Source organism: Solanum dulcamara, chromosome 9 (genome assembly GCF_947179165.1).
Source record: "Solanum dulcamara chromosome 9, daSolDulc1.2, whole genome shotgun sequence".
NCBI classification, from domain to species: Eukaryota; Viridiplantae; Streptophyta; class Magnoliopsida; order Solanales; family Solanaceae; genus Solanum; species Solanum dulcamara.
In genome coordinates, this window is record NC_077245.1 from 19,720,831 (window position 1) to 19,744,789 (window position 23,959).

At 31.8% G+C, this 23,959-nt stretch overlaps 1 protein-coding gene and 1 long non-coding RNA gene across 2 annotated transcripts; one reads left to right on the plus strand and one right to left on the minus strand.

Annotated features, from left to right (window-relative positions):
* The first annotated feature begins 2,013 nt into the window (after nucleotides 1-2,013).
* Nucleotides 2,014-6,736, plus strand: LOC129902062 (nitrate reductase [NADH]). Its single transcript, XM_055977088.1, has 4 exons — nucleotides 2,014-3,172; nucleotides 3,283-3,423; nucleotides 4,311-4,543; nucleotides 5,101-6,736. Exons 1-4 carry the CDS (start codon nucleotides 2,146-2,148, stop codon nucleotides 6,433-6,435), a joined length of 2,736 nt encoding a protein of 911 aa, XP_055833063.1. The 5' UTR covers nucleotides 2,014-2,145; the 3' UTR covers nucleotides 6,436-6,736.
* A 12,636-nt stretch (nucleotides 6,737-19,372) lies between these two features.
* On the minus strand, nucleotides 19,373-23,376 carry LOC129904439 (uncharacterized). The gene is made up of 4 exons (XR_008770426.1): nucleotides 23,117-23,376; nucleotides 22,759-22,808; nucleotides 21,699-21,835; nucleotides 19,373-19,711 (listed from the first exon to the last, which is right to left on the minus strand). It is a non-coding gene; the product is annotated as an uncharacterized LOC129904439 (long non-coding RNA).
* Between the last annotated feature and the right edge of the window lie 583 nt (nucleotides 23,377-23,959).

Here is a 23,959-nt window from a genome sequence, read left to right on the forward strand (position 1 = left end):
ACTACTATTCCCTATGGATAAATAATTATTGATGACATATATATATATAATTAGCCGTGAAAGTATATATGTATGAATGAACAAGTAAATAAAAAATGAAAAAGTCTTTACACAAAAATGGCTAGTTGAAATGAAAATTGTATAATTGCAATCCTCCAAGGACCATCAACGTATATTTAAAATTTGATTGACAAGGGAAAAATCTCATTGAGAAAATGATATTTTAAAATTGAAAGGAAAGGTAGGAAATTATAATTTTTATTATATTGAGTAAATATTATTCAAACAAAACATGTCATAACCAAGAACAATTTTCGGCAGTTTTGACTTTTTTGAAATTGCACCAATAACTATGTTTCAGTGCTAATGAAAAGGTTGGTACTAGCTGCCACCCCAATGAATGACGGGGTTGTTCGTTTCTTGATTAGGGGATTTTGTTTTGGATCTTTGAATACTAAAATTCTTTTTGGTAGAAAATGTTATTCTCCAGTGGATTCTATTTGATACAAAGTAAAATTAATCAGATTTCATCGATCACTAAATGAAAAAATAAAAAATAAATTGGTACCAATTTTCTAATAAAAAAAAAAGATTAAGCAGTTAAAGTGAGGGGAAAACTTATTGGCAGCTCATGTTTACGCCAAATAATTTAATTTATTAGGATGAAAAAGTTTAGCATAACTTAGTTTTTTTTTTCCTTTGATTCCCAACCCGTCTCCCATATTCATTTTGTGGTCCAACTATTTTCGATTCTTATAAAAAAAAATACTTTACAACTTAAAGGTTCTCTATCGAACGAGATTCCGTTTCTAAAAATTTGAATATGAGATTTCGTGTTAAAGACGATGACATACTTGCTCTCCTTAGTAGAGTATGTATAGTTCGGTACAAAAATGAGCGGCGATAAATTTTGTATCTTTTAATTAAGTGATATGTATTCCACATTTTAAGAGCTATACACATGTGATATGACCCTGCCTGCTATGAAACAGGAATGTAACTTCTTTTCGTTTTGTCGTTTATTTTTAAATAACACAGTTTGTTCAAGAAAACTTTTGAATGTGCTTGCTGACAAAATTGTTATATTATGTTCGACTTACTATAGCCTCTTAAATTTAAATTTTATTTATTTATTTCATTTTAAAATAAGTAAATTATTGAGATAATATACATCTATTAAGAAAAATAATTTAGGACATAAATTAAACACCATTTTTAATTTTGTCCTTTTAGTTATTCTCAAATTATTTTTGAAAATAAATAATTTAAAGTAAAATCATAAATATAACAATTCACTCTTTTAAAATTATCACCTAGAAAATATAAATGAGGTGCGAAAGTGGAAGAAATTTCTTTGAACAATTCACTTATTTTTCACTATGAAAAAAAGATCCAATAATTCGCTTATTTTGAAATGGTGAAAGTAATAAATACTCAAACTATGACGTATTTCAATTGATATACCTGAATATGATTTTTATTTGACGATTTCAATTTAATTGCTTATGTACAGTCAAATCTTACTAAGCTTGTTATGTGTCTACTTATTCAATTCAATACAAATTTAAATTTCAACTCATTCAAAATTAAATAACACGTTTATTTATTATCCATTTTACATATAAAGGTCATGAGTATCATTCCCCCAATCTTTCTACTTGGCACTTTTAACCGGACAATTTTAGTGTGTGATGGTAGTGGAGCCGTTAAGTAATGTTTATTGTGATTCAAAACCACGGCAAAAAAAAAAAAAAATAATAAGACACAGCTGTTAGCCCTAACCAACAGCTGCATATATTTAAGCCATTTCCTTTTTCTTACTGACCTCAGCCCGCGTTAAAAGTGTAAACCATAGACTAGTTTTTTTAATTTATTTTTTCTGATGATATCACAAATTTTTGTAATCAAAATTCAATTTGGGTGTCGATTATTTTGGGTCCTACTTATGTGTAGTAATATGGGGGGTTGAGAGAGTCCCTAACGTTTCTATATAAAGCACAACTCCCTTACTCACAAAATTCGTTCCCAAACCAAATAAGAAACAACCAAATCTAATCTTAATAGAGAGAAGAAAAAAGAAATCTCTCTTCTATCTCTTTTTTGTTTTTTTCTTTTCCAAATTACTCCATTGTTTGTTATTAGTCAATGGCAGCATCTGTTGAAAACAGGCAGTTCAGTCACCTTGAACCTGGTTTATCAGGCGTTGGCCGTACTAATTTCAAGCCACGGTCTGATTCCCCGGTTCGTGGTTGCAACTTTCCATCATCCAACCACGAACTCCCTTTCCAAAAGAAACAAAATCCCCCCATTTACCTTGATTACTCGTCTAGTGAAGATGAGGATGATGATGACGAAAAAAATGAATACCTTCAAATGATCAAAAAAGGAAAAACAGAATTAGAACCATCCATTCACGACACTAGAGATGAAGGAACCGCTGATAATTGGATCGAAAGAAACTTTTCCTTGATTCGTCTCACTGGCAAACATCCATTTAACTCTGAACCGCCTTTGGCTCGCCTTATGCATCACGGTTTTATCACCCCGGTTCCACTCCATTACGTTCGCAACCACGGACCGGTTCCTAAGGCCTCGTGGGCTGACTGGACCGTGGAAGTCACGGGCTTAGTGAAACGCCCAATGAAGTTCACAATGGACCAGTTGGTTAACGAATTCCCATCACGAGAATTGCCTGTTACGCTTGTATGCGCTGGCAATCGAAGGAAAGAACAGAACATGGTTAAGCAAACAATTGGTTTCAACTGGGGTGCCGCGGCTGTTTCAACTACTGTATGGCGCGGAATACCCCTCCGCGCCTTGTTGAAACGGTGCGGTGTTCAGAGTAAGAAAAAAGGAGCGCTTAACATTTGTTTCGAAGGTTCGGATATGTTGCCAGGAGGTGGAGGTTCAAAGTACGGTACGAGTATTAAGAAGGAATTTGCTATGGATCCGTCTAGAGATATTATTGTAGCTTACATGCAGAATGGAGAAATGTTGACTCCGGACCATGGGTTTCCTGTAAGGATGATAATTCCAGGATTCATTGGTGGAAGAATGGTGAAATGGTTAAAGAGGATTGTGGTCACTACACAAGAATCGGAGAGCTATTATCATTACAAGGATAATAGAGTTCTCCCTCCGCACGTTGATGCTGAACTGGCAAACTCTGAAGGTACGCATAATAAGGAGTATTTACTACACAGATAGAAAATTTATGAATTAAAGTAAATTCAAATATGTTACTGTATATATTCAAATAAAAGTGTTTGGTTACGTTTTCAGCATGGTGGTACAAGCCAGAGTACATCATCAATGAGCTCAACATAAACTCTGTAATTACGACGCCATGCCATGAAGAAATTTTGCCTATCAACGCGTGGACTACTCAGCGACCTTACACGTTGAGGGGCTATGCTTATTCTGGTTAGTTATCTTAAATTTTCATCTCAGTTAGCTCTCCAATTTGCTGAATTTTCTTAGTATGGTCGAAGTTTATCGTATCCGTCCTACTCCTGACGTATTACCTCAGCCTCTGTCTCGTATTTGTGATACAGCTTTTAGAATTGGATATGTATCACAATATTTGACACGTAGTATTAGATTATTACTGTGTAAATATCTTTTTTTAAAAACCCTTAAAAGACGAATAATATGATTTAAAGGTGATCGATATATTTAATTCTTCTTTTATATAAGTTACAAATTGTGAATAATAATTGGTAGACAAATTAAAGTAACATATATTGGAATAAGTAAAAGGAGAAATAGGCGTGAGATGCATGAGCTTTTGATGGTGTCATCAGCTTGTTTGCTTATTGTGAAACAGAAAAGCAAGAAAAGGACAATATGGTTGGATTTATTTAATGGTTTAGACAAAAAACCTGGGGAGCTTTCCTAGTTCTGAAGAGTCGGTCTCTGATAATATTAATATAAAGAAATTCATTTTGCCTAAAAAGACAGAATCTTTTTGGATGCTTTAGTTCCTGCATCTTCGGCAGCCTCAACAACCTTGTATATATATTATAATATATTGTGTTCATATGCAATTAGAAAACTTTCAAGTGGTCACTTTATATGGATCTAGTCAATATTATTTTAACCAAGTCTAGGACCTTTCTTCTTTTGTTTTTCTTTTTTTTTCAAAACTACGTGCCTAACTTCCATTCCACTATAGAGCTGGTCAATTACTTGTTGTAATTTTGATTCAAATTTAAGTGGGCAAAGTGTTACATTATTAATTGATTAAAAAATTTCAGACTCCAAATTAATTAGCAATTAAATTGATGAGATGTTGATTGTGTAATTAACAGGTGGAGGTAAAAAAGTAACTCGGGTAGAAGTGACCTTGGATGGAGGAGAGACATGGAGTGTATGCACACTAGATCACCCAGAGAAGCCAACAAAGTATGGCAAGTACTGGTGTTGGTGCTTTTGGTCACTCGAGGTTGAGGTGCTCGACTTGCTCAGTGCCAAGGAAATTGCTGTACGAGCTATCGACGAGACCCTCAATACTCAACCCGAGAAGCTCATTTGGAACGTCATGGTAAATTCACATATCCTTTACCTCATCTTTTTACTACTTATATGAATTAATCCCGTAAAGTTATGTAACTTACTAACTATTTTTCACTATTCCTTCTTGAAAGGGGGTAATTTTTTGACAATATATGTAACTAGTCCTTAAGGAAAAGAATTTTCGGTCCTTTTCAACTTTTTTATGATTACTTTACAGTATGCAGATTGACAGAGCACATGATTTCACATGCCAAAACAAAAAACTAGAAACAAAAACTTATCATTGGTTATAGTTTTAGCTTCTTTTTTTTTATTTGCGGTGTGTGGTCCATAGATCAATTGAAGCCACAGACGTACCAAACCATGAAAATTCTTATTACGTAAGCACATGAATTGCATGTGAATGCCACTTGCCAGTTCAATTCATCCAAGATATGTCATTAAAACAGGATCCCACTTTTATGACACTAGCTTAAGATTTTTTTGTATACTCTAAAAGTCGTAAATTATAAGTTAATTTAATTTGTATATGCTGACAGTAGTAATCCCATTTTTTCTAATTTTATGTGATGTTGCAATGTTCAGGGAATGATGAACAATTGCTGGTTCCGAGTGAAGATGAATGTGTGCAAGCCTCACAAGGGAGAGATTGGTATAGTGTTTGAGCACCCAACACAACCTGGAAACCAATCGGGTGGATGGATGGCGAAGGAGAGGCACTTGGAGATATCAGCAGAGGCTCCTCCAACACTAAAGAAGAGTATCTCAACACCATTCATGAACACAGCTTCAAAGATGTATTCTATGTCCGAGGTGAGGAAGCACAACTCTTCCGACTCTGCTTGGATCATAGTTCATGGCCATATCTACGATGCCACACGTTTCTTGAAAGACCATCCTGGTGGTGTTGACAGCATCCTCATCAATGCTGGCACTGATTGCACTGAGGAATTTGATGCAATTCATTCTGATAAGGCTAAGAAGCTTTTGGAGGACTTTAGGATTGGTGAACTCATAACTACTGGCTACACTTCTGATTCCTCTCCGAATAGTTCTGTCCACGGATCCTCTTCCATCAGTAGTTTCCTAGCACCTATTAAGGAACTTGTTCAAGCACCAACAAGGAGTGTAGCTCTCATTCCAAGGGAGAAAATCCCTTGCAAACTCGTCGACAAGCAATCCATCTCCCCTGATGTTAGGAAATTCAAATTTGCATTACCCTCTGAGGATCAAGTCTTAGGCTTGCCTGTTGGCAAACACATATTCCTCTGTGCCACAATTGATGACAAGCTCTGTATGCGTGCCTACACGCCTACTAGCACAGTCGATGAGGTGGGGTTCTTCGAGTTGGTTGTGAAAATATACTTCAAAGGAATTCACCCAAAATTCCCTAATGGAGGACAAATGTCACAGTATCTTGATTCCCTCCCAATAGGAGCGTTTCTCGACGTGAAAGGTCCATTAGGTCACATTGAATACCAAGGAAAAGGTAATTTCTTAGTCAATGGCAAACAAAAGTTTGCCAAGAAGTTGGCCATGATAGCTGGTGGTACAGGTATAACTCCAGTGTATCAAGTGATGCAGGCAATCCTTAAAGATCCAGAAGACGACACGGAAATGTACGTGGTGTATGCCAATAGAACAGAGGATGACATATTACTCAAGGAGGAACTTGATGCATGGGCAGAGCAAATACCAGAAAGAGTTAAAGTTTGGTATGTTGTTCAAGAATCAATCAAAGAAGGATGGAAGTACAGCACTGGCTTTGTTACAGAAGCAATTCTGAGAGAACATATACCTGAACCATCTCATACAACACTGGCATTGGCTTGTGGACCACCTCCTATGATTCAATTTGCTATTAATCCAAACTTGGAGAAGATGGGATATGACATTAAGGATTCCTTATTGGTCTTCTAATTTCGATGATGAATGATAAGACAACAATATCTCTCTGCAGTAATAAATTCTTTTTTGTTTTCAGTTGTACATATTATTGTATTTCGTTTATCAACCCCATTTTCTTTTTCAACTTTAGGTATAAAAGTTTTCTAGCTCTTCCTACAAAGTTAATTCTTTAGGGAAGAAATGTTGTATTCTCTACTAGTACATGTATGATGTTAAAAGGTTGTAATATTAATCATGACAGAATGGATGTATTCATCATGGGATTATAGTAACGTTATGGACACGAGTCTTCTTGTAAGAGATTTTTACCAAATCAATGTATATATATAGTAACGTATATTTATTCCCTCTCAACTTTAAAACTCCATTTTTGCTCTTTATTCAATAGTGCTGTAATTAGACTGCCATAAGGTTTTTTTTTTATGATTTAAATTAATACATTTTTAACTCATATTTTAATGGAAAAACTATCTAATTAAACAAATATTTCTACCATATTTACTAATTCTCCTTATAGTTTGAAATTATTATATATTTTCTCACTAACTAATAATTTAATATCAGATTTCAAGTCAGATACACCTTGATACATGTATTTTTGCTACCAAATACACTCTAAAATACAAACACATAGGGAGAGAGGCGACCGAGAGAGGAGAGAGGTGAGCGAGATAGGAGGGAGGCGAGTGAGAGAGCCTGTGTATTTCAGATACGTGTGAATCACATAAGATACATGTATCTAAGATGAAAATGGTATTTGTATTTGGCTTTATTCATGATTTAGATTTTTCTCCAACCTTTTATAAACATAATTTTTTCGTAATATAAAAAAAACATATTATTATATTATTAATCTTTTTTTTGTTTGGGCATCATGAATAAGGATTTAACTAAGATTTTTCTCATTTTGATAATTTATTTTAAATAATTTATAAAAAAAATTGTATTATCAAAACTTGGATATAAAATATCTTATCAAGCCAAAAGTTGACTACAAAACAATATATTTTGCAAGAAATGAAGCCATAATAACACAATGAAGTTCTTAATCTAGATATCTCTTTCTCTCTATATATATATAAGTATTATCAATTGAGAAGACTTTAAAGATATTTACCTTTCTTAAATGTTGTTATTAAATATATTTTACTGTAGATATTTCCCCATCAAATATTTTACTCTAATTTTATATACTCAAAGAAAATGGGAAAAGTAATTAAAGTCATGCAGTTAGCATTACTTTTTATTTTCTTATTATAATTTGTCTCTTTCTCCATCTGTTTTGTGACTATAACTGATGATTTAAATATAAAGGCAAAAATATCTAATATGCAATCAAAATAAATTATTAAAAGTTGAACTAGCTAATGAAACTACATTGGTTGTGTGATAGAATAAAAGTCAAAGAATAAGAAGAAAGAGATGGTAAATATAAACCATATACATCAAATTTACAACGTAATAAATTATCTATGAATAACCCTCTTAGACAAATCATACTAACAATTTTTAGGGTTTTGATTGATGAGATAAGAATAATTTTTTAAAAAATATTTTATTAAATTATTTTATTTTGTATTTAATAATAAATATTATTTAATCTCAAATTATTTTATCATATCATTTTAGTATAAATGGTGAGATAAATTATTCTATATAAAAAAATAAAATAAAATAATCTCATAAAATAATAAAATATATTTATCTATCTGATTCTACCAATTAAAAGACTTATATATCATAAATTGCCTGTGCACGAAAAAGAACTCATGTATTTTATTTACTAATTTTATGTATCGTTTTACTGATATTTTGTAAAAAGATTGATGTAATGAGTTATAAAACTTGTTTTTCCCTTGATTTGTGAAACTCATGAAGTATTATATTTCTAATTATACGAATTCCTGTCAAATAATCTTAATAACTCCTTTAATTTAATTGTCTACTAAACTTTCGCCTCATCGATAAAAAATTAATTCTTACCTTATAATCCCTTGCCCATTTCTCCATTTCCTTGTCCTCAATTATAAGAAAAGAAATAGAATAAACGGTGAGGGGACAACAGTAGATTTTTCCAGATTGCAAATACATGCCATGCGACTCAAAAGAAAAGATGAAGGAACAAGTGGCCCACTATTGGCTACTGCAGGGTTGGAGAGGCAAAAAAGGAAGAAGCCCAGGCATTTCCTGTGAGCCACAGACATTTTACCCCTCATTCTTTGGAAAGGCCATTACAACATGTCTCCGCGCCCTCAACTGCCTGCCTTCACTCTTGACCCCTACTTTCTTTTTCTTGTTTTTTAATACTAATATGTCTTCTTCACACAATACTAACATATTATATTATTACTTCCTATCAATCCACCTTTCTAATATCTAACTCTTTAACTTCCTCTTTGCTCTACGTCTCTATTTTAATTTACCTTCACACTATTTTCCTTTTTAAAAAAAATTTGAAAGTTACTTGACCGACTAGCTAGTTCTAATTCGAGTCAAAAAAATTTATTCTATCAATAAGTTTAATTTCATGACGTATATTGTTTACTTTAGTTTAATAAATTTTAAAGATTTAATTCTCCGACTACGTTATTATGTGTATCATATGAACTTATGTTATGCATTTATAAAGCCATTTAACTTTTGATTCACCTAAATCGCTAGCCCAAAAGCTTGACATACCTAGCTTCTTTTTATATCTCCCTTCGTCAGCCCATCCTTTCATCACAGGTATCACACTCCCCACCTCCCTCAAAGGACTTAGTGTCCTCACTAAAGTTTGTTCCACTGCCATTACGAGGGAGCATTAGGCACTAATATCATATTTGTTACCGATCATACCCAAGTCATATATTTAATTATCCTCTTTTTAACATATCTCAATGATTTGTCCTTCTTATGTTATGTCATCATCGAACTTAAAAATGTGTGTACTTTGTAAATTTGTATTATGCCAGTGGAATTAAGGAATTTAATTTGTAGCTATGTTCCGCTTAAAATAAGAATGGATTAAGATTATAAACTTATAATCTAATGATTCAATCGATTCCATGATTATAAGTTCACGCCATACCACATCAAGTCAGAATAGGAATCCCAACAATACAGTAAACATTGAAAAAACATAGGAATATGGGTCCATATAAGAAAGAAGAAAGGGCATGATAGGCTAGTTTGATTCCAAGCCAAGCAACAGGAAATGGTCAGTTTGACCGTGGGGTAGCTTCCTATACGATTGCATCTAGGAGGGTGCAAATTAAATAACGAGTTGAATGATCTGGTTTCAATTTAGTTGCTCAAATCTGCATACTTTATAGAGCTCTTCACTTTCTATTTAACATTCTGACCTTATATTCACTTAAAGTGTCATAGACATCTCTTCTAATACTAAACTTGTTAGCCTAAAAGTTAGTTGATCCTTCTCTTTGACACGCCCTGATCATTAATTAGCTCTCTCCAGCATTGCATATTTTTTCTCTTTGTTCTACCATCTTTCTTTTCATTCCTATTAACCGTTTATCAGCGCTAATATTAGTTAAGGCCAAACAATAATCTTGGGCCATAGAGATTGGGTTAAGTGCTATTTAGACATATATGTTGGAGCTTTACTACAAAACTAACTAGAATTTTTTCCCCCCAAAATGCTTACAGTGAATATTTCATGCATGTAGTTTGTGTATTACAAATAAGTTTTTACTTTTATGCTCGTAGTTAAAAAAAAAAAAAACAGAATCAGATCCTTTAACTAATTGTATGTCGTACTTACCTATCTATAAAAGAATATGACTTAATAGCCTACAACAACAACAACAACCCAGTGCAATCCCACATCGTGGGGTCTGGGGAGGGTAGAGTGTACGCAGACCTGACTCCTACCAATGTAGGACGGCTGTTTCCGAAAGACCCTCGGCTCAATAAAAACATAGAAAAAGGTCAGACAAGAATAATAGAGTAAATAAGTAGATAAGTAGATGACAGAAACGGTCCAAACAATAGTATAATCAAAGCACAAAACAGTAGGTATTATTATTGGATAATAACATAAATACCATAAATAACATACATCAGAGTACAAGAAATCATAGTGTGTTAATACGCCTACGAATAAGGGAGAATAAAACCACTATGTACTAGCCTTCTACCCTAATTTGTGTCCTCCACACCCTCCTATCTAGGGTCATGTCCTCGGTAAGTCGTAAATGCGCCATGTCCTGTCTGATCACCTCTCCCCAATATTTCTTCGGCCTACCCCTACCTCTTCTGAAACCATCCATGGTCAGCCTCTCACATCTCCGCACTGGTGCATCTGGGGCTCTCCTCTTCACATGTCCAAACCATCTTAGTCGCGTTTCCCGCATCTTGTCCTCCACCGAGGCCACTCCTACCTTTTCTCGAATAGCCTCATTTCTAATCTTGTCACTCCTGGTATGCCCACACATCCATCTCAACATTCTCATCTCGGCAACCTTCATCTTTTGCACGTGGGAGACCTTAACTGGCCAACACTCCGCCCCATATAACATAGCTGGTCTAACGACCACTTTGTAGAACTTGCCCTTAAGTTGTGGTGGCACCTTCTTGTCACATAACACACCGGAGGCGAGCCTCCATTTCATCCATCCTGCCCCAATACGGTGTGTGACATCCTCGTTGATCTCTCCGCTGTCTTGCATGATAGAACCAAGGTACTTAAAACTACTTCTATTGGTCCCCGAGCCTAACTTCCACGCCAACCTCTTGCGTTGTTTCACTGAACTTGCACTCTAGGTACTCTGTCTTGGTCCTACTCAGCTTGAACCCCTTAGACTCCAAGGTGCGTCTATATGACTTAATAGCCTAAAAGATAAAAACATATTACATATTGCAACAATAACAATAACAATATCATAGTGTAATTTTATAAATGGAGGCTTACGAGATAGAGAGATTGTATATTTCATATTGCAATAGGTTAAAATACATGCACTAATACTTTCAAAAGAATCTTTAATTTCAAACAAAATAAGAACTCAAATTTTTTTATTAACAAAAGTGAGACCTTGTAATTTTATATACACAAGTAACCAAGGAACAGTAGGGATTACTTCACAAAATGATTGTCTTGAAAACGAAACGAAATTAATTTCTAAACAAATTAAATATTCTAATTTGTCTTATATCTACTTCTTAAACATGATTAGCTTCAACTCTCGAAATTTTAATTTTATTTTTAAAAAAATTAACTAATCTAAAGTCCAAACCTCCAAAATATGTTTTAATATTTACAATTGCCAACCGACAAGATTCGTTTCCTATATATGTGCACCTTTTTCATAGGATATAGGATAGTATATTATAAAAATTGAAATAAATAACTACACATTTCAGTTTCAGAGATCCAAGGAGTTGGTCCAAAGATTCTTCCATTGTTTAATTTATGTCATCCTATAATTAGTTGCTTCAGCAATGAATAAATCAACAATCAACAAACACGTGTCTATGTCGCAGATTTATTATCATCATTTTCTCCTCTTCTTTTTTTTTTTTAACCTTTTGGACTCGTTTGGTACTAAAGATGAAAAATAACTAATTTTAAGATTAATTTTAGAATTAGTTTATCTAATATTTAATTGAAATAAAATTATAGAATAATTTATTTTGAAATTTGTTATCATAGGATTATAGTGTTATAATATTTATTTCAAAATAACTTATTTCCCAACTAAATGTGGTGACTTTGTGTAATTATTTTCATTGTAAAGTTCCTCTATCCAAAAGGGAAAGAAGGGAATCTGAGAATTTTATACATTTGAAGTCCAGTTTGAACAAAGATTTTCTTCCCAAGTTTAATTTACAAATTTATACGGCAGAAAATGTACTCTAATATAATATATTTTACGTATTAATTACTATTTTCTTAGAAAAAGTTAAAACATAACACTGCAACAACAACAATAATTTAAAACAAATTCGGATGAAAACAGATTATCATTGTATTTCCTTCTGTTTGTATAAGGGGAATCCATCGGTGGCCCCTAAAGTTGACACCAACTTTCATTTATACACTTAAATCAGGAGATGCTCATTTTAGACACCTCAAGTAAGGGTCGAATGTGTCATCTTAACATTTTTTACACAGATGTCACCTCGCGTGTTTTTCACCTTTCTGAGGCGCGTAGAAGCTGTTTTTTTTTTAATTTTTTTTTTGTTCTTCTTCTTCATCATTTTTTAATATTGTTACATGTATCCATCAGCTTTGCATCAAACGGAAAGTGATTGTGCTCACTAGTTCTTGTTACTTTTAAATTCTTAAGTTTATATTTTATGCCCGGATTTCTGTCAAGATTTTCCGGCGACTTAACCATCTTTAGAGAAAAAAAAACTCGAACAACGAAGCATATCAATTTTGGGAAAGAAGACGGCGGGGTGGTGGTGTTGGAAGACCACTGATAGGGTGTGGTTGTGGGGGTTAATTAGTGAGTATTTAGATTTGTATTAATCTTGCCGGAAAAAATGGAGGTTCGTCGGATTTTTTGACCCAATTTGATTTATATTTTTGTTTCCATTATAGCTCTATATTTTCCTCTTTAGATGATATGGATAGTGTTGGGTGGGTGTTGGAGGAGAAGAAGATCTGGTGGGGTGGGGTTGGAGAAGATGACGACAGGGTGGGTGGGTTAATAATTGTTAATTTTTATTTTTTTTGAATAAAAAAAATGTCACGTGTCATCAAATTATTGGTCATTATTTGATAATTATTTTATATATATGTCACGTGTCTTTATTTAATTCGCTGTTTTTGACACGTCAGGCGAATATATTACACACACCTAATATATTTTGGTGATTGTCAAAAAAATGTCAAGATAACACATTCGACCCTTACTTGAGGTGTCTAAAATGAACATCTTCTGGTTTAGGTATCTAAGTGAAAGTTGATGTCAATTGTAGGGGGCCACCGATGGATTTCACCTTATATATATATATTGTTTATCTCACTTCAAATGGAACAAACAAACAATAACAAAATTTAGATCAAATCAACATATAAATTAGCGTCTAATGGTGCCTTAAATGATAGGATATAGACTAATCTATGAAAACTTTGTATTTCCTAAAAACAAGAACTTTTTTGTTGTTGTAATACTTATATTATTAAAAAGTGATTATTGAATCACTGAAATGTGAACGTTGTAATAATAATGAAGAGAATTTCTCACATACTATTAGAAAATATATTCATAGTGTCAATAAATATGAGATAACTTCATTTCACGTAATGAAATTAATTTCATGAACCAAGTTTGTCTCATATTCATAGTATAGAGCCACACTTACAATTTTGATTATATGGCACATATGAAAAGAGTGAAAATACGAAATTGATTGATTTTTTTTTACACCTATTTGAGTATACCTGCAAACAAATTATAATTAGTATCTCACTTATCATGTCGTTCTATTTTAATCTCATCTATATTTATATTATATAAGTAAATAATAATTATAATTTATGTTTAATGTTGGGGGTAAGAAGCACCACAACTAAAGTTTGATATGATAAATAATGAAAATAAATTAAATACGAGAATTTTACGTGAAAACCCTTCAAACAGATAGAGGGGAAAAACCACGGGGCAGAAAGATTTTCTTATGATAATATGAGAGTACACTATTCTCAAATACAAAGAGAAAAAACAATAATAAACACCTCTCTTTTATAAAAAAAACAACTGCTAAAGAGGACACTTAAGATTATAATATTTATGTTGGTGTATAACTCTTTTTGTATTTTTATTATTTTTTTTGAATGAATTTTTATGAATGATAATAAATGAGGACAAGAGGCCCGAAAGAAAATGCATAAAAAGAAGGCGATACGCGTTTTTTTGTAATAAAAATGCGTAAAGAATGGCCGCACGTGTAAAGAAAAGACAGTTATCCTCCTTTTACCTCTTTTTTGACTTTTCTTGCTTCACTTTTTCTTCCTACTTTTCCCTTTTTTGGACTTTTGTTGCATTTAATACTACGGGCAATCATTATAAATTGATCAACTTTATGTTGACGATTTAACCTATGATTTACTCTTACCACAACTATATAATCATACTTATTAGAGTTTAAGATCGATAATCTGAGGCTATGAGCAAGTTCACACGACATATATGTCCAAAAGTTAATCCATTTCTAGAGTTAATTTTGCGATGAATAATTTTATTAGAGAGATGAGATTTTATTACTAAAACTTGAAATTAAATATCAAAATCATTTATGATAGTAAAAGTCTAAAATTCTTCTTAGATATTTTGGCCTTTCACAATTTAATTTGGACGATGTCTCGTCCAATTAAAAACTAATTTCTTCATTTTCATGTAGATTTTCTTCCCTCACTGAAAGAAAATTCCAAGATTTAATAGGAATTAGTTTTTGTAAACAGCTCATCCAATTTGTTTTCTTATTATTTTACCTGACATCAGCTCCCAAATATAGAGTACAGCAATATATTTGAATTTTCTAAAACCCCATTTTTAATTAGTTCTCTAATTGAAAGATTCCATCCAAAACTCTCTCATTGGATAGATTATTATTAAGTGTATATATTACAAATTTAACGGCTGAAATAAGCAGGATTGCCGTACAAATATTTGACTCTTCTAATCCAACATCACTCCTCAATTAATGATTCAACAAATTGACTAATAGATATTTTATATTTTTGTATTGAATAAATGCAAGTTGGTACTTTCATTAAAGACCATTTGTCCATAAAAAAATATTCATTTTTTTTTCTGAAATAATTTTTCCATGAACTATTCTAATTTATAATTTATTTATCGACTCACTTTTTCATTTTTAAAGTTATATTTAAGTACATTCAATCATAAATATTATTTCAAACACAATTCCATCTTTAATTCAAACTTTATAAATTTGTAGAGTGAAAAATATTTAAAATTTATTACCAAATGCCTACTAATTAATTTTTTCTTAAAAAAAAACTCCTCTGTTTGCTCGTTCCTCCGCATCACCATCCCTACAAAACTTTAAAAGCAAGGACATGTTGAGAATATATTTAATTGTCCATAAAGGTTGGAAAAGGGCTCCTCATTCCTAAAAATTGGGTGTTAAATTAATATTCAAAAATTTATTAAAAATTTTACAATGTCCTTGGAGCATAATTTGCAAAGCTGTCTTTAGGGCAAAGACAAACTTATTTGTGCTGTCATTTTCTTTAGAATTTTATTATATTTTGAAGATGTCCTATCCATTTGATACTCTCATTTAATTTAGCAACTGGTTCAACTCTCTTCCTTAAATTAAATTAGATTATAGTAGTCGGTAGGGGTGTACATGAATCAGGTTGGTTCAGATTTTTTACAAATCAAACCAAACCATTTGTGTCGGATTATTAAATCTATAAACCAAACCAAATCAATAAAAGTCGGATTTTTCGATATCAATTTTTCTCGGATTTTTTCGGGTTTTCGGGTTTTCGGGTTTTCGGGTTTTTTCGGATTTCTCGGGTTTTTCATAGTATCTAATAAAAAGCACAGAGCAGTGCTTCTTAAAAAGAGTTCTAGTACAAAATATCAACATATAAGATGGAGGCAGAACACTGTTTGAAGTTTTAACTTTATAATATAACTTTATAAGATGAGCTTTTTTTGTATATTATTTAGATGGACTTCTCAAGTCCAAATCTAAAAGTAAGAAAGAAAAAAAATTATAAAAAATTTTTTAAAAATATTTATAAATTACATTTTAATAAATATTTTTATGTATAACATAATTTTAAAATAGTATATCTATAATCGAGTCGGTTTGGGTTCGGTTTGACTTTTTTTAGTTAAAACCAAACCAACCCTATAATGGTCGGATTTTTTTTCCAAACACCAAACCAAGTCAAACCAAATCACTAGTCGGGTTTTTTTTCCGGTTTGATTCGGTTTGTCGGTTTGGTGCGATTTATCGATTTGCCCTGTACAGCCCTAGTAGTCGGTCATGACTCTGAGGAAATTTTCCTTATTTAATGCGTGGGAAGCATGAGTTAATATGGACTCATTATTTAGAAAGTACTCTCTTCATTTATTTTTATTTGTCCACGGTAAATTTTGTGCATTCCTTAAACTATAATAATCAATATGAATATTTTATCACAATACCATATTTATTTATGTATAGTCTTATGTCTTCAAAAATAATTTGAGAATTAAATAATTAATATTGAGAGTAAAATAGAAAAAAAAAATCTTGATATGTTAGAAGTGACAAGTAGAAGTAAAAACTTATTTTTGGAATAGTGGACATGTAAAAGTTAACGGAGGGAGTATAAGAATATCACTCGCCTCAGTCCATTTTTTATTTCTTCATAGTTCATTGAACTAATAATAAATGTCTAATTTGAAAAAATCAAGAGATAATTTATCATTTTATATCTATTTTATTCTTACTATGAAATAGTACTAATTACTATCCAATATTAAGATGACTTATAATAAATATAAGTGATATAGCAAATTTGTCATTTTATTTTTATTTATTGTTTCCAAAAAAATTATGTTATGTCAAGTTAAATATGAAAAGTAATAATGAACGGAGGGGTAAAATGTTTCCCTTTATTAGTTTGATTTGCACACTCTATATCCACCCCAATTACACAAGTAAAGAATGAATCACTTATTTGGAGAGCACACGAATATTTCCCAACAAGTTTTCTTTTTCCTTCTTCTTTAGAGCATAATTTGATCAAATTGTAATTTAAACATCAACTAAGAAAGCTCTTGTTTGACTAGTAATTGTGATAGCATAAAAAAATATAAGTTTTACTTCCTCCGTCTCCGTTTCAATTTGTTTGACCTATTTTCTTTTTTAGTCTATTTAAAAAAATGATTCTTTTCCTTTTTAGCAATTTTTTAATTTCAACTTTCCACGTATCATGTTTAAACTCACAATATTAAATGACATTTTAAAGGGAGTATGATTTATACAAGCAATGATTAGGGTACATTACCATTTACTTGTATAAAGTGTTTCATTGGAGTTTTCAAGTTCTGCATTTGGGGTCAGCTCTAGTCTGTCTAGTATCTTTAGCTCATGTTTGGCCCATTAGAAACATGAATATTGATTGGAAAAATTACGCGAATAAGTAAATATATATTAATTAATTAGTTAATATAGCTATAGTTTAGCTAATTTATAAGTCATCACTAACATTTAATATTAATTACGGTTCGAGTTTGTATAATTCGCACGTTTGTATAATTTAAAATTTGTATAGCTTTTGTATAATGTAATTTTGTATAATATAATTTGTAGAACTGTTTAAAGTTAAGAAGTTTGTGTTTATATAAATTCTTTATTTTGAGTTTATACAAAAATATCTCAATTATATAAATGTATCCGCGAATTATACAAACGAAACAGCTTAAACTATAGCTACATCCCGTAAATATGCAAACTATAGTTAAGGAGCCTAATTAAATTTATTATAATGATTATTTGTGAAATTTCCCCATATTTATAGCTATTTACATATGTTGGGATAACAAATAGGGAAAATTAGACCCAGTATCAGCCTAAATTAAATAATTACAGTATCTTTTTGTCTCAATTATCGACTGTTTATCCAGTTTAATGATTGTTGTTATTCAGAAGTGTTGTTTGAAATTCATATTTAAAATCGAAATACAAAAAAATGTTGTAATTCAAAATTGGTGTTTGAAAATCTTGTTGATGACATTCGTGAAGTTATACAAATTTTTTAACTCATTTGGGACTGATTTGAAGAGTTGAATCGAATTTTGAGTTGATGCATTGAAGAAGACATGCTGAAGGACGGTGTATATTATCATGTATATATATGTGCTCGCTTGTATATTTGTGTATATCTCCTCTGTACATCCACATATCTCTCTTGTATATCCATATATATCACGGTATATCTATGAAAATTCATAAAATTTATTGTGGTGATGGTTTTCCCTGTCGAATTCTGCTCTGTATATGGACGGGGTTGGTTCAAATTTTTAAAGAAAAAATTACCTAAATATACTATTTTATTATATTCTTTAAAATATTTTATCATTTCAAAAAATTACAAAAGTCCCCAGTCTCTCCTATTTTCGGATACATCACTTTACGCAATGTATCGATCAAATACATCACTTTATGGGATGTATCGGTAGGATACATCACTTCACGTGATGTATCGAGACGTCAGATACATCACTTTACACAATGTATCAGTTGGATACATCACTTTACATGATGTATCCAAACGTTTTGGGATGTATGATAAGAAACGTAAACTTTTGGTAAGGATAGCCATAAGTGATATATCCGACCGATTCATCGCGTAAAGTGATGTATCCAATGTCCTGATACATCACGTAAATGATGTATCCGATCAATACATTGCGTAAACTAATGTATCTGACGTCCTGATACATCGCGTACAATGGTGTATCAGAGAATAGAAATAGTAGAGATTTTTATAATTTTTTCAAATGGTAGAGAATTTTAGAAAATATGATAAAATAAATTGTGTGTTCAAGTAATTTTTCCTTTTAAATATTGACTTGATTTATTTTGTTAGCAATAATATTAATTTGATTTGAGCTTTATTAGAGTTACTAATATCTATGAAAATACAACGTTTATTGGACTATTCGAAATTCTAAATCAAACTTGAAATAATATTGTTAAAAGATAAAAATTATGAAAAAGAATAATAAATATTTATAAATTAAATCAAAGTATATCTTTATGTATAAAATAATTTTTAAAACCTATATATATGAGTCTGGTTTGGTCTCGAGCCAACTTTTTAAAGTTAAAATCAAGTCAACCCAATTTAGTTGAATTTTTTTCTTCAATACCAAATCACTACTCATGTTTTTTTTGTCAATTTGCAGTTTGGTGCGACTTTCAATCCGATTTTGTTCAATCCTAACTAATATCATAGATTTTCATGTATTAGTAATACACACTTCAATACACAATAAAATGTAAAACTAATGCTAATATTAATTATGCATAAACTGAAAAAATATACCAAACATGATATTACCAATACACAAATCTAATTCATGTATTATTTTTCCCAATACACTATCAAACAATGCCTAAGTGCAGAGCGATGGTTGATGAATAGGCGGGGTGCTGTAATGGATTGTACATGTGCTATTTGATCAAAATAACAAGTGCTCTTTGTCAGGGCAGAAAAAAACAACTTTCTAGTGTACATTTACTTTGGTGGAAAGTAATTATTACACAAGTATATTAAACGCTCCCTGGAATTTTTACAACCATCCTGCATAATCAACAATAAATGATTTTATTGATTTGTTGCATACAGTGGAAGTATGAAGTTACAGACACAACGTATTTGAAGTTAATTGAAGTTAAACAATACCGAGCTTAAGATGTTAGAAAGTGCAAAATAAATGTATGTAGGAGCTGCGTTATTGAATCTGGTTTAAGATTGTTGGATTTTTCTCTCCTTCCCAATGGCTACAACTAACAAAAGCTTCCCTCAAGCTGCAAGGGAAAACCCAGTGCAGACCAATAGGGTTTAAGAGCCTGTTTGAATTGTCTTATAAGCTAATTAAAATAAGCCCCAATAAATAATTGAGTTCAGTTCTCTGTTCGTGGAGCAGAAGCAATTTGTTTAGCCTTACAACCGTCCCAAGGTATCATTTCTAATACATCGGTGGGGCAGGCTCGGACACATTGAGTACATCCTAGACATGTATCACAAATCTTTATTGAATGTGACATTGGGTCTATACGTTTTTGAATGTTCTAAATTTTCGATCTAGTAAAGTAGACCTAGCTGCTATCGAAGCTCCATCTACAAATGGATAAGATCCGAGCCTAGTCTATACCACTCAAACCCAGAGCTAGCTGGTTCTCCCCGAAATGCGTTGAGGCGCAACAATTGACTGGATGGATTTATTAAATTGAAAACAACTTACAAGTCAAAAAAAATAAATTGAGCTATACCTATTTTCTTTTTTTTAACTTATAAACTGCTTAAAATAAGTCCATCCAAACAGACTCTAAGAACATACTCCAAACGAACGTCTCTAGCTACTTATTGTACTGGACAATGCACCAACAAGCGGCTGGAATTCTCAGTAACTTTATTCCTCTTCATGATTGACCTAGTGAACTGCGTGTGAATCAAAGACAAACAAGTCTTTTGGTTCAAAATTGGATGGAAGTGATCCCTAAGGATAGCCATCCCCGACAAACCAACACAAGTTGTTGGACAAATAATCAATAGAGTCATCATGGCAACTCATAATATCCATCACATTATCTGTGAAGCCATCATGGATCAAACATTCCTTACATATCTATACGTAATAATACTGTCTTTACATATTTTCATGGCCTCTTTCCTAAATCATAGGCTTGGAGGATAATGAATCCAGATTGTCTATACTGCTTTGGTCGCCTGGTTAAAAGATCATTAATTAGTCTAAAAAGTATAATTTCAAATGCAACATAAAGATCCCTCCGCAAATATGAGTAGTTTCCTCGCTCCTCAGAATGCCAAATTCTTTTCAACTTTTTTTTAGTTATATTTACTCAATAATATCAAGTTTAAGTATGTTTATTTAGAAATCAGAGTAGATCTGTCTAAAAGAATTGTCTTCCGGTTTTTTTCTTTAATATTTATTTACTTTTGAGTAGCAAATGGAGAGTAGCAGAAAAATATACTACAAGTTAAATACCCTCATGCAGGTGTTTGTATTATTGCACCAGCAGTTTCTTGAGGAGCACCACATTTAAAGGTACCAAGGTCGTTTTAAAGAAAAATGTTGAACAACAAGTGAAACTTTTTTGCTAAGCAATTTATTCCATAAATCTGGTTTCTAAAGTATATTTTAAAGTTCTTTAGATTCACAATCTATTAAAAAAAAAAACAGTGACAGAAGGAATTCATAATGAAGACATGACCTATAAATTTGCCATGCACTTTCATTCTAGTTCAACTGTAGAATTCTAGAATTAATGATTTATGTACAAATTTTCATACAAATGTGAAGTAATTTAAAGAATGAAGTAGAATAAAGAAAATGAAGTAGAAACTTGCCTAAATCATGGCTCAAAAACTTAAGAAAAACAAATAAGGTAGCACCAGAAAATGAATGTTGCTTCCGTTTATCTTATAGTAAAACAAAATGATTCATGGCAAGAGCGACTAGAAGAACAAATGATTTTCATTTATTCTATAAGCCCTTGGATTGTTAAAAAACTAGAACTAAGTAATATTGCATTGTTTAGCTTACTTGTATTGTTGATCATCACTCTTCCGAATCTTCAATGCGCCATGGTCTCCTATGTTCTCCTTTCTCCAAGATCATTTTCATAGCAACAACATATTTACCCATATCTTGTATCAAATCATGCATTTCAATTGTATATTCTACATAGACGAACACGAGCTTTTTCATGCATTTCAATTGTATATTCTTCAAAGACGAACACAAGAAAAACAACCATGAGATTTTTCAATTAGGACACTCAATCCAATAGTAGATTCAAATCCATGACTCTCAATGACTTTTATGATGTAATATTCATCATACCCTCAAAAAGAAATATACTATATCTAGAAATATCTCTTTCTCTATAGACTCCAATCCACCATAAGCTTATTTTGAGTTGTCTAACAATTTCTTAGACCAACATTTTCTTCATTTTCTCTTTAGCACTTCTCCACGCAATTACACATTTCCTATGCAAAAAAGAACCCCACAATTTCACGGTTAAAATGAAAGTCTTTAGCATGATTCAATAGATTCTCTTGCATCATATTTGTTATACTAGACTTCCAGATTGCAAATGCAGTCTTGAATTTATCGCACTACTCTTCCTATGATTTCTGGATCAATTCGGAGGCAAATGTACCCCAAGGTCGAGAGGAGCAAATGCTCCCAGAACAGACCCAATTTTTGCTCTGATTGGAGCTTCTCATCCTCTACTATCGAGATTTCACATTTGAAATCTTAGAAAAGAATTCATAGCTAAACTCAGAGCTTTTTTTAATCCAACTATAGTCAGTTCATATACTGACTCATCCTTTTTTATCAAATGTTTGTCTCTAGTTGTTGGAATAATTCTACTGCCGTTACCAAACCAACCAAGATTCCCTGCAAGGAGTGCATAATATTTTTGCACTCTTTAATATCTGCAAGGAAACAAGAATTATTGTCTTTCCTACTCCTTCCATACCCCAAATCCCAACAAATTGAATATCATTAATACTCATCCATAACGGGGAGTTCCCTTGCTGTAAATGAGCATTTATACCCCCAACATCTCGGGAAGATGATAACAAAGGCTTACATAATAAAGAAATTTGGCGAAGAATCCACTTAATGCTCCCTGATTCAACCCTACAACAACAAGAAGATTGTTGACAAGAATTAGAAGTATTTAACAAAAGACTAAGCACATCAATATGATAAAGGACAAAATCATTGAGGAATTAAATGTATGAAATCATGACTTCCAATTGATAAGACACATATAATCTCTCTATTTTGAAGAACATCAAAAAATGAGCATATCTCACATCACATAATGAGTTGATTTAGTGCTTATTCTGGGGGGATTTCACTGGCTAAGTTGTTGTCTGTTTAATCAATGAGTTTCAACAAATAAATGGATAAATTATACCAGAAACAGTGTTTTTTTAACTCACCGATTGAGTGTATCACAACCTTTAAGAGTAAGATCAATCCTCCATCGTTTCACCTTATGTGTTACTTCATCAACATCATCGTTATACTTGGATCCATGTTTGACAACAAACCTATCCGATCGAGTTCGTACTTCTGACGGATCCACATCGTATTTACATGGAGGAACACTTGCAAAAGAAGAAGATGCCATGGCGATCGACTGAGCTAGGGTTTGATTTGCTAAATTGAGGATGGGGAAGAACAGATCTGGAAAGCAAGAAGTGGTGTTTAATTCTGATTTTAGGTATCAAAGGTCATGATGACTATATATCCACAAGGAAAAATGACTATAATACCCTCTAATTCACCTTAATGTATATCGCAAGTGTGTGCTAAAATTGAATCGATAAATAAATCGAATTAAATTTTTATTTATTGATTAATTGTTACTGGGTTAACAGATTTTTAATAAGTTTATAAAAAAATTATCAGATTTCTATTCGATTTTGGTTTTTTAGTATTATTCATTAAGATTGTATTAGTTTACTACATTACTCCTTTATGAATATTAAATATTAATATCAATACCTTACTAGTTATTACATTCTCCCTTTAGCCTTTAGTTCATTATTTTCCTAGTTCTTTTATTTGTGTTGTACTTATATAATTCTTTTCATGTTAGTTATTAATTGTTTTTATTTTATGAGCATTTTATAAAGTTAAATTATTGTTCGATCGCACTTAATCGTTGGAAAGTCATATATTTGTTTTATGAGTATTTTTTATTGGTTAAATCGAAAAATGAACCGTTAAGGACTAAAAATCGATAAATAAAAAATATCTTATTGATTTGGTTATTGGTT

Excerpts from the sequence above, each read along its gene's own strand:
- LOC129902062 (XM_055977088.1), top strand. The coding sequence starts at position 2,146 with ATGGCAGCATCTGTTGAAAACAGGCAGTTCAGTCACCTTGAACCTGGT. Across the intron at positions 3,424-4,310 it reads GAGGGGCTATGCTTATTCTG|GTGGAGGTAAAAAAGTAACT; the intron begins GTTAGTTATCTT and ends TGTAATTAACAG. Across the intron at positions 4,544-5,100 it reads AGCTCATTTGGAACGTCATG|GGAATGATGAACAATTGCTG; the intron begins GTAAATTCACAT and ends TGCAATGTTCAG.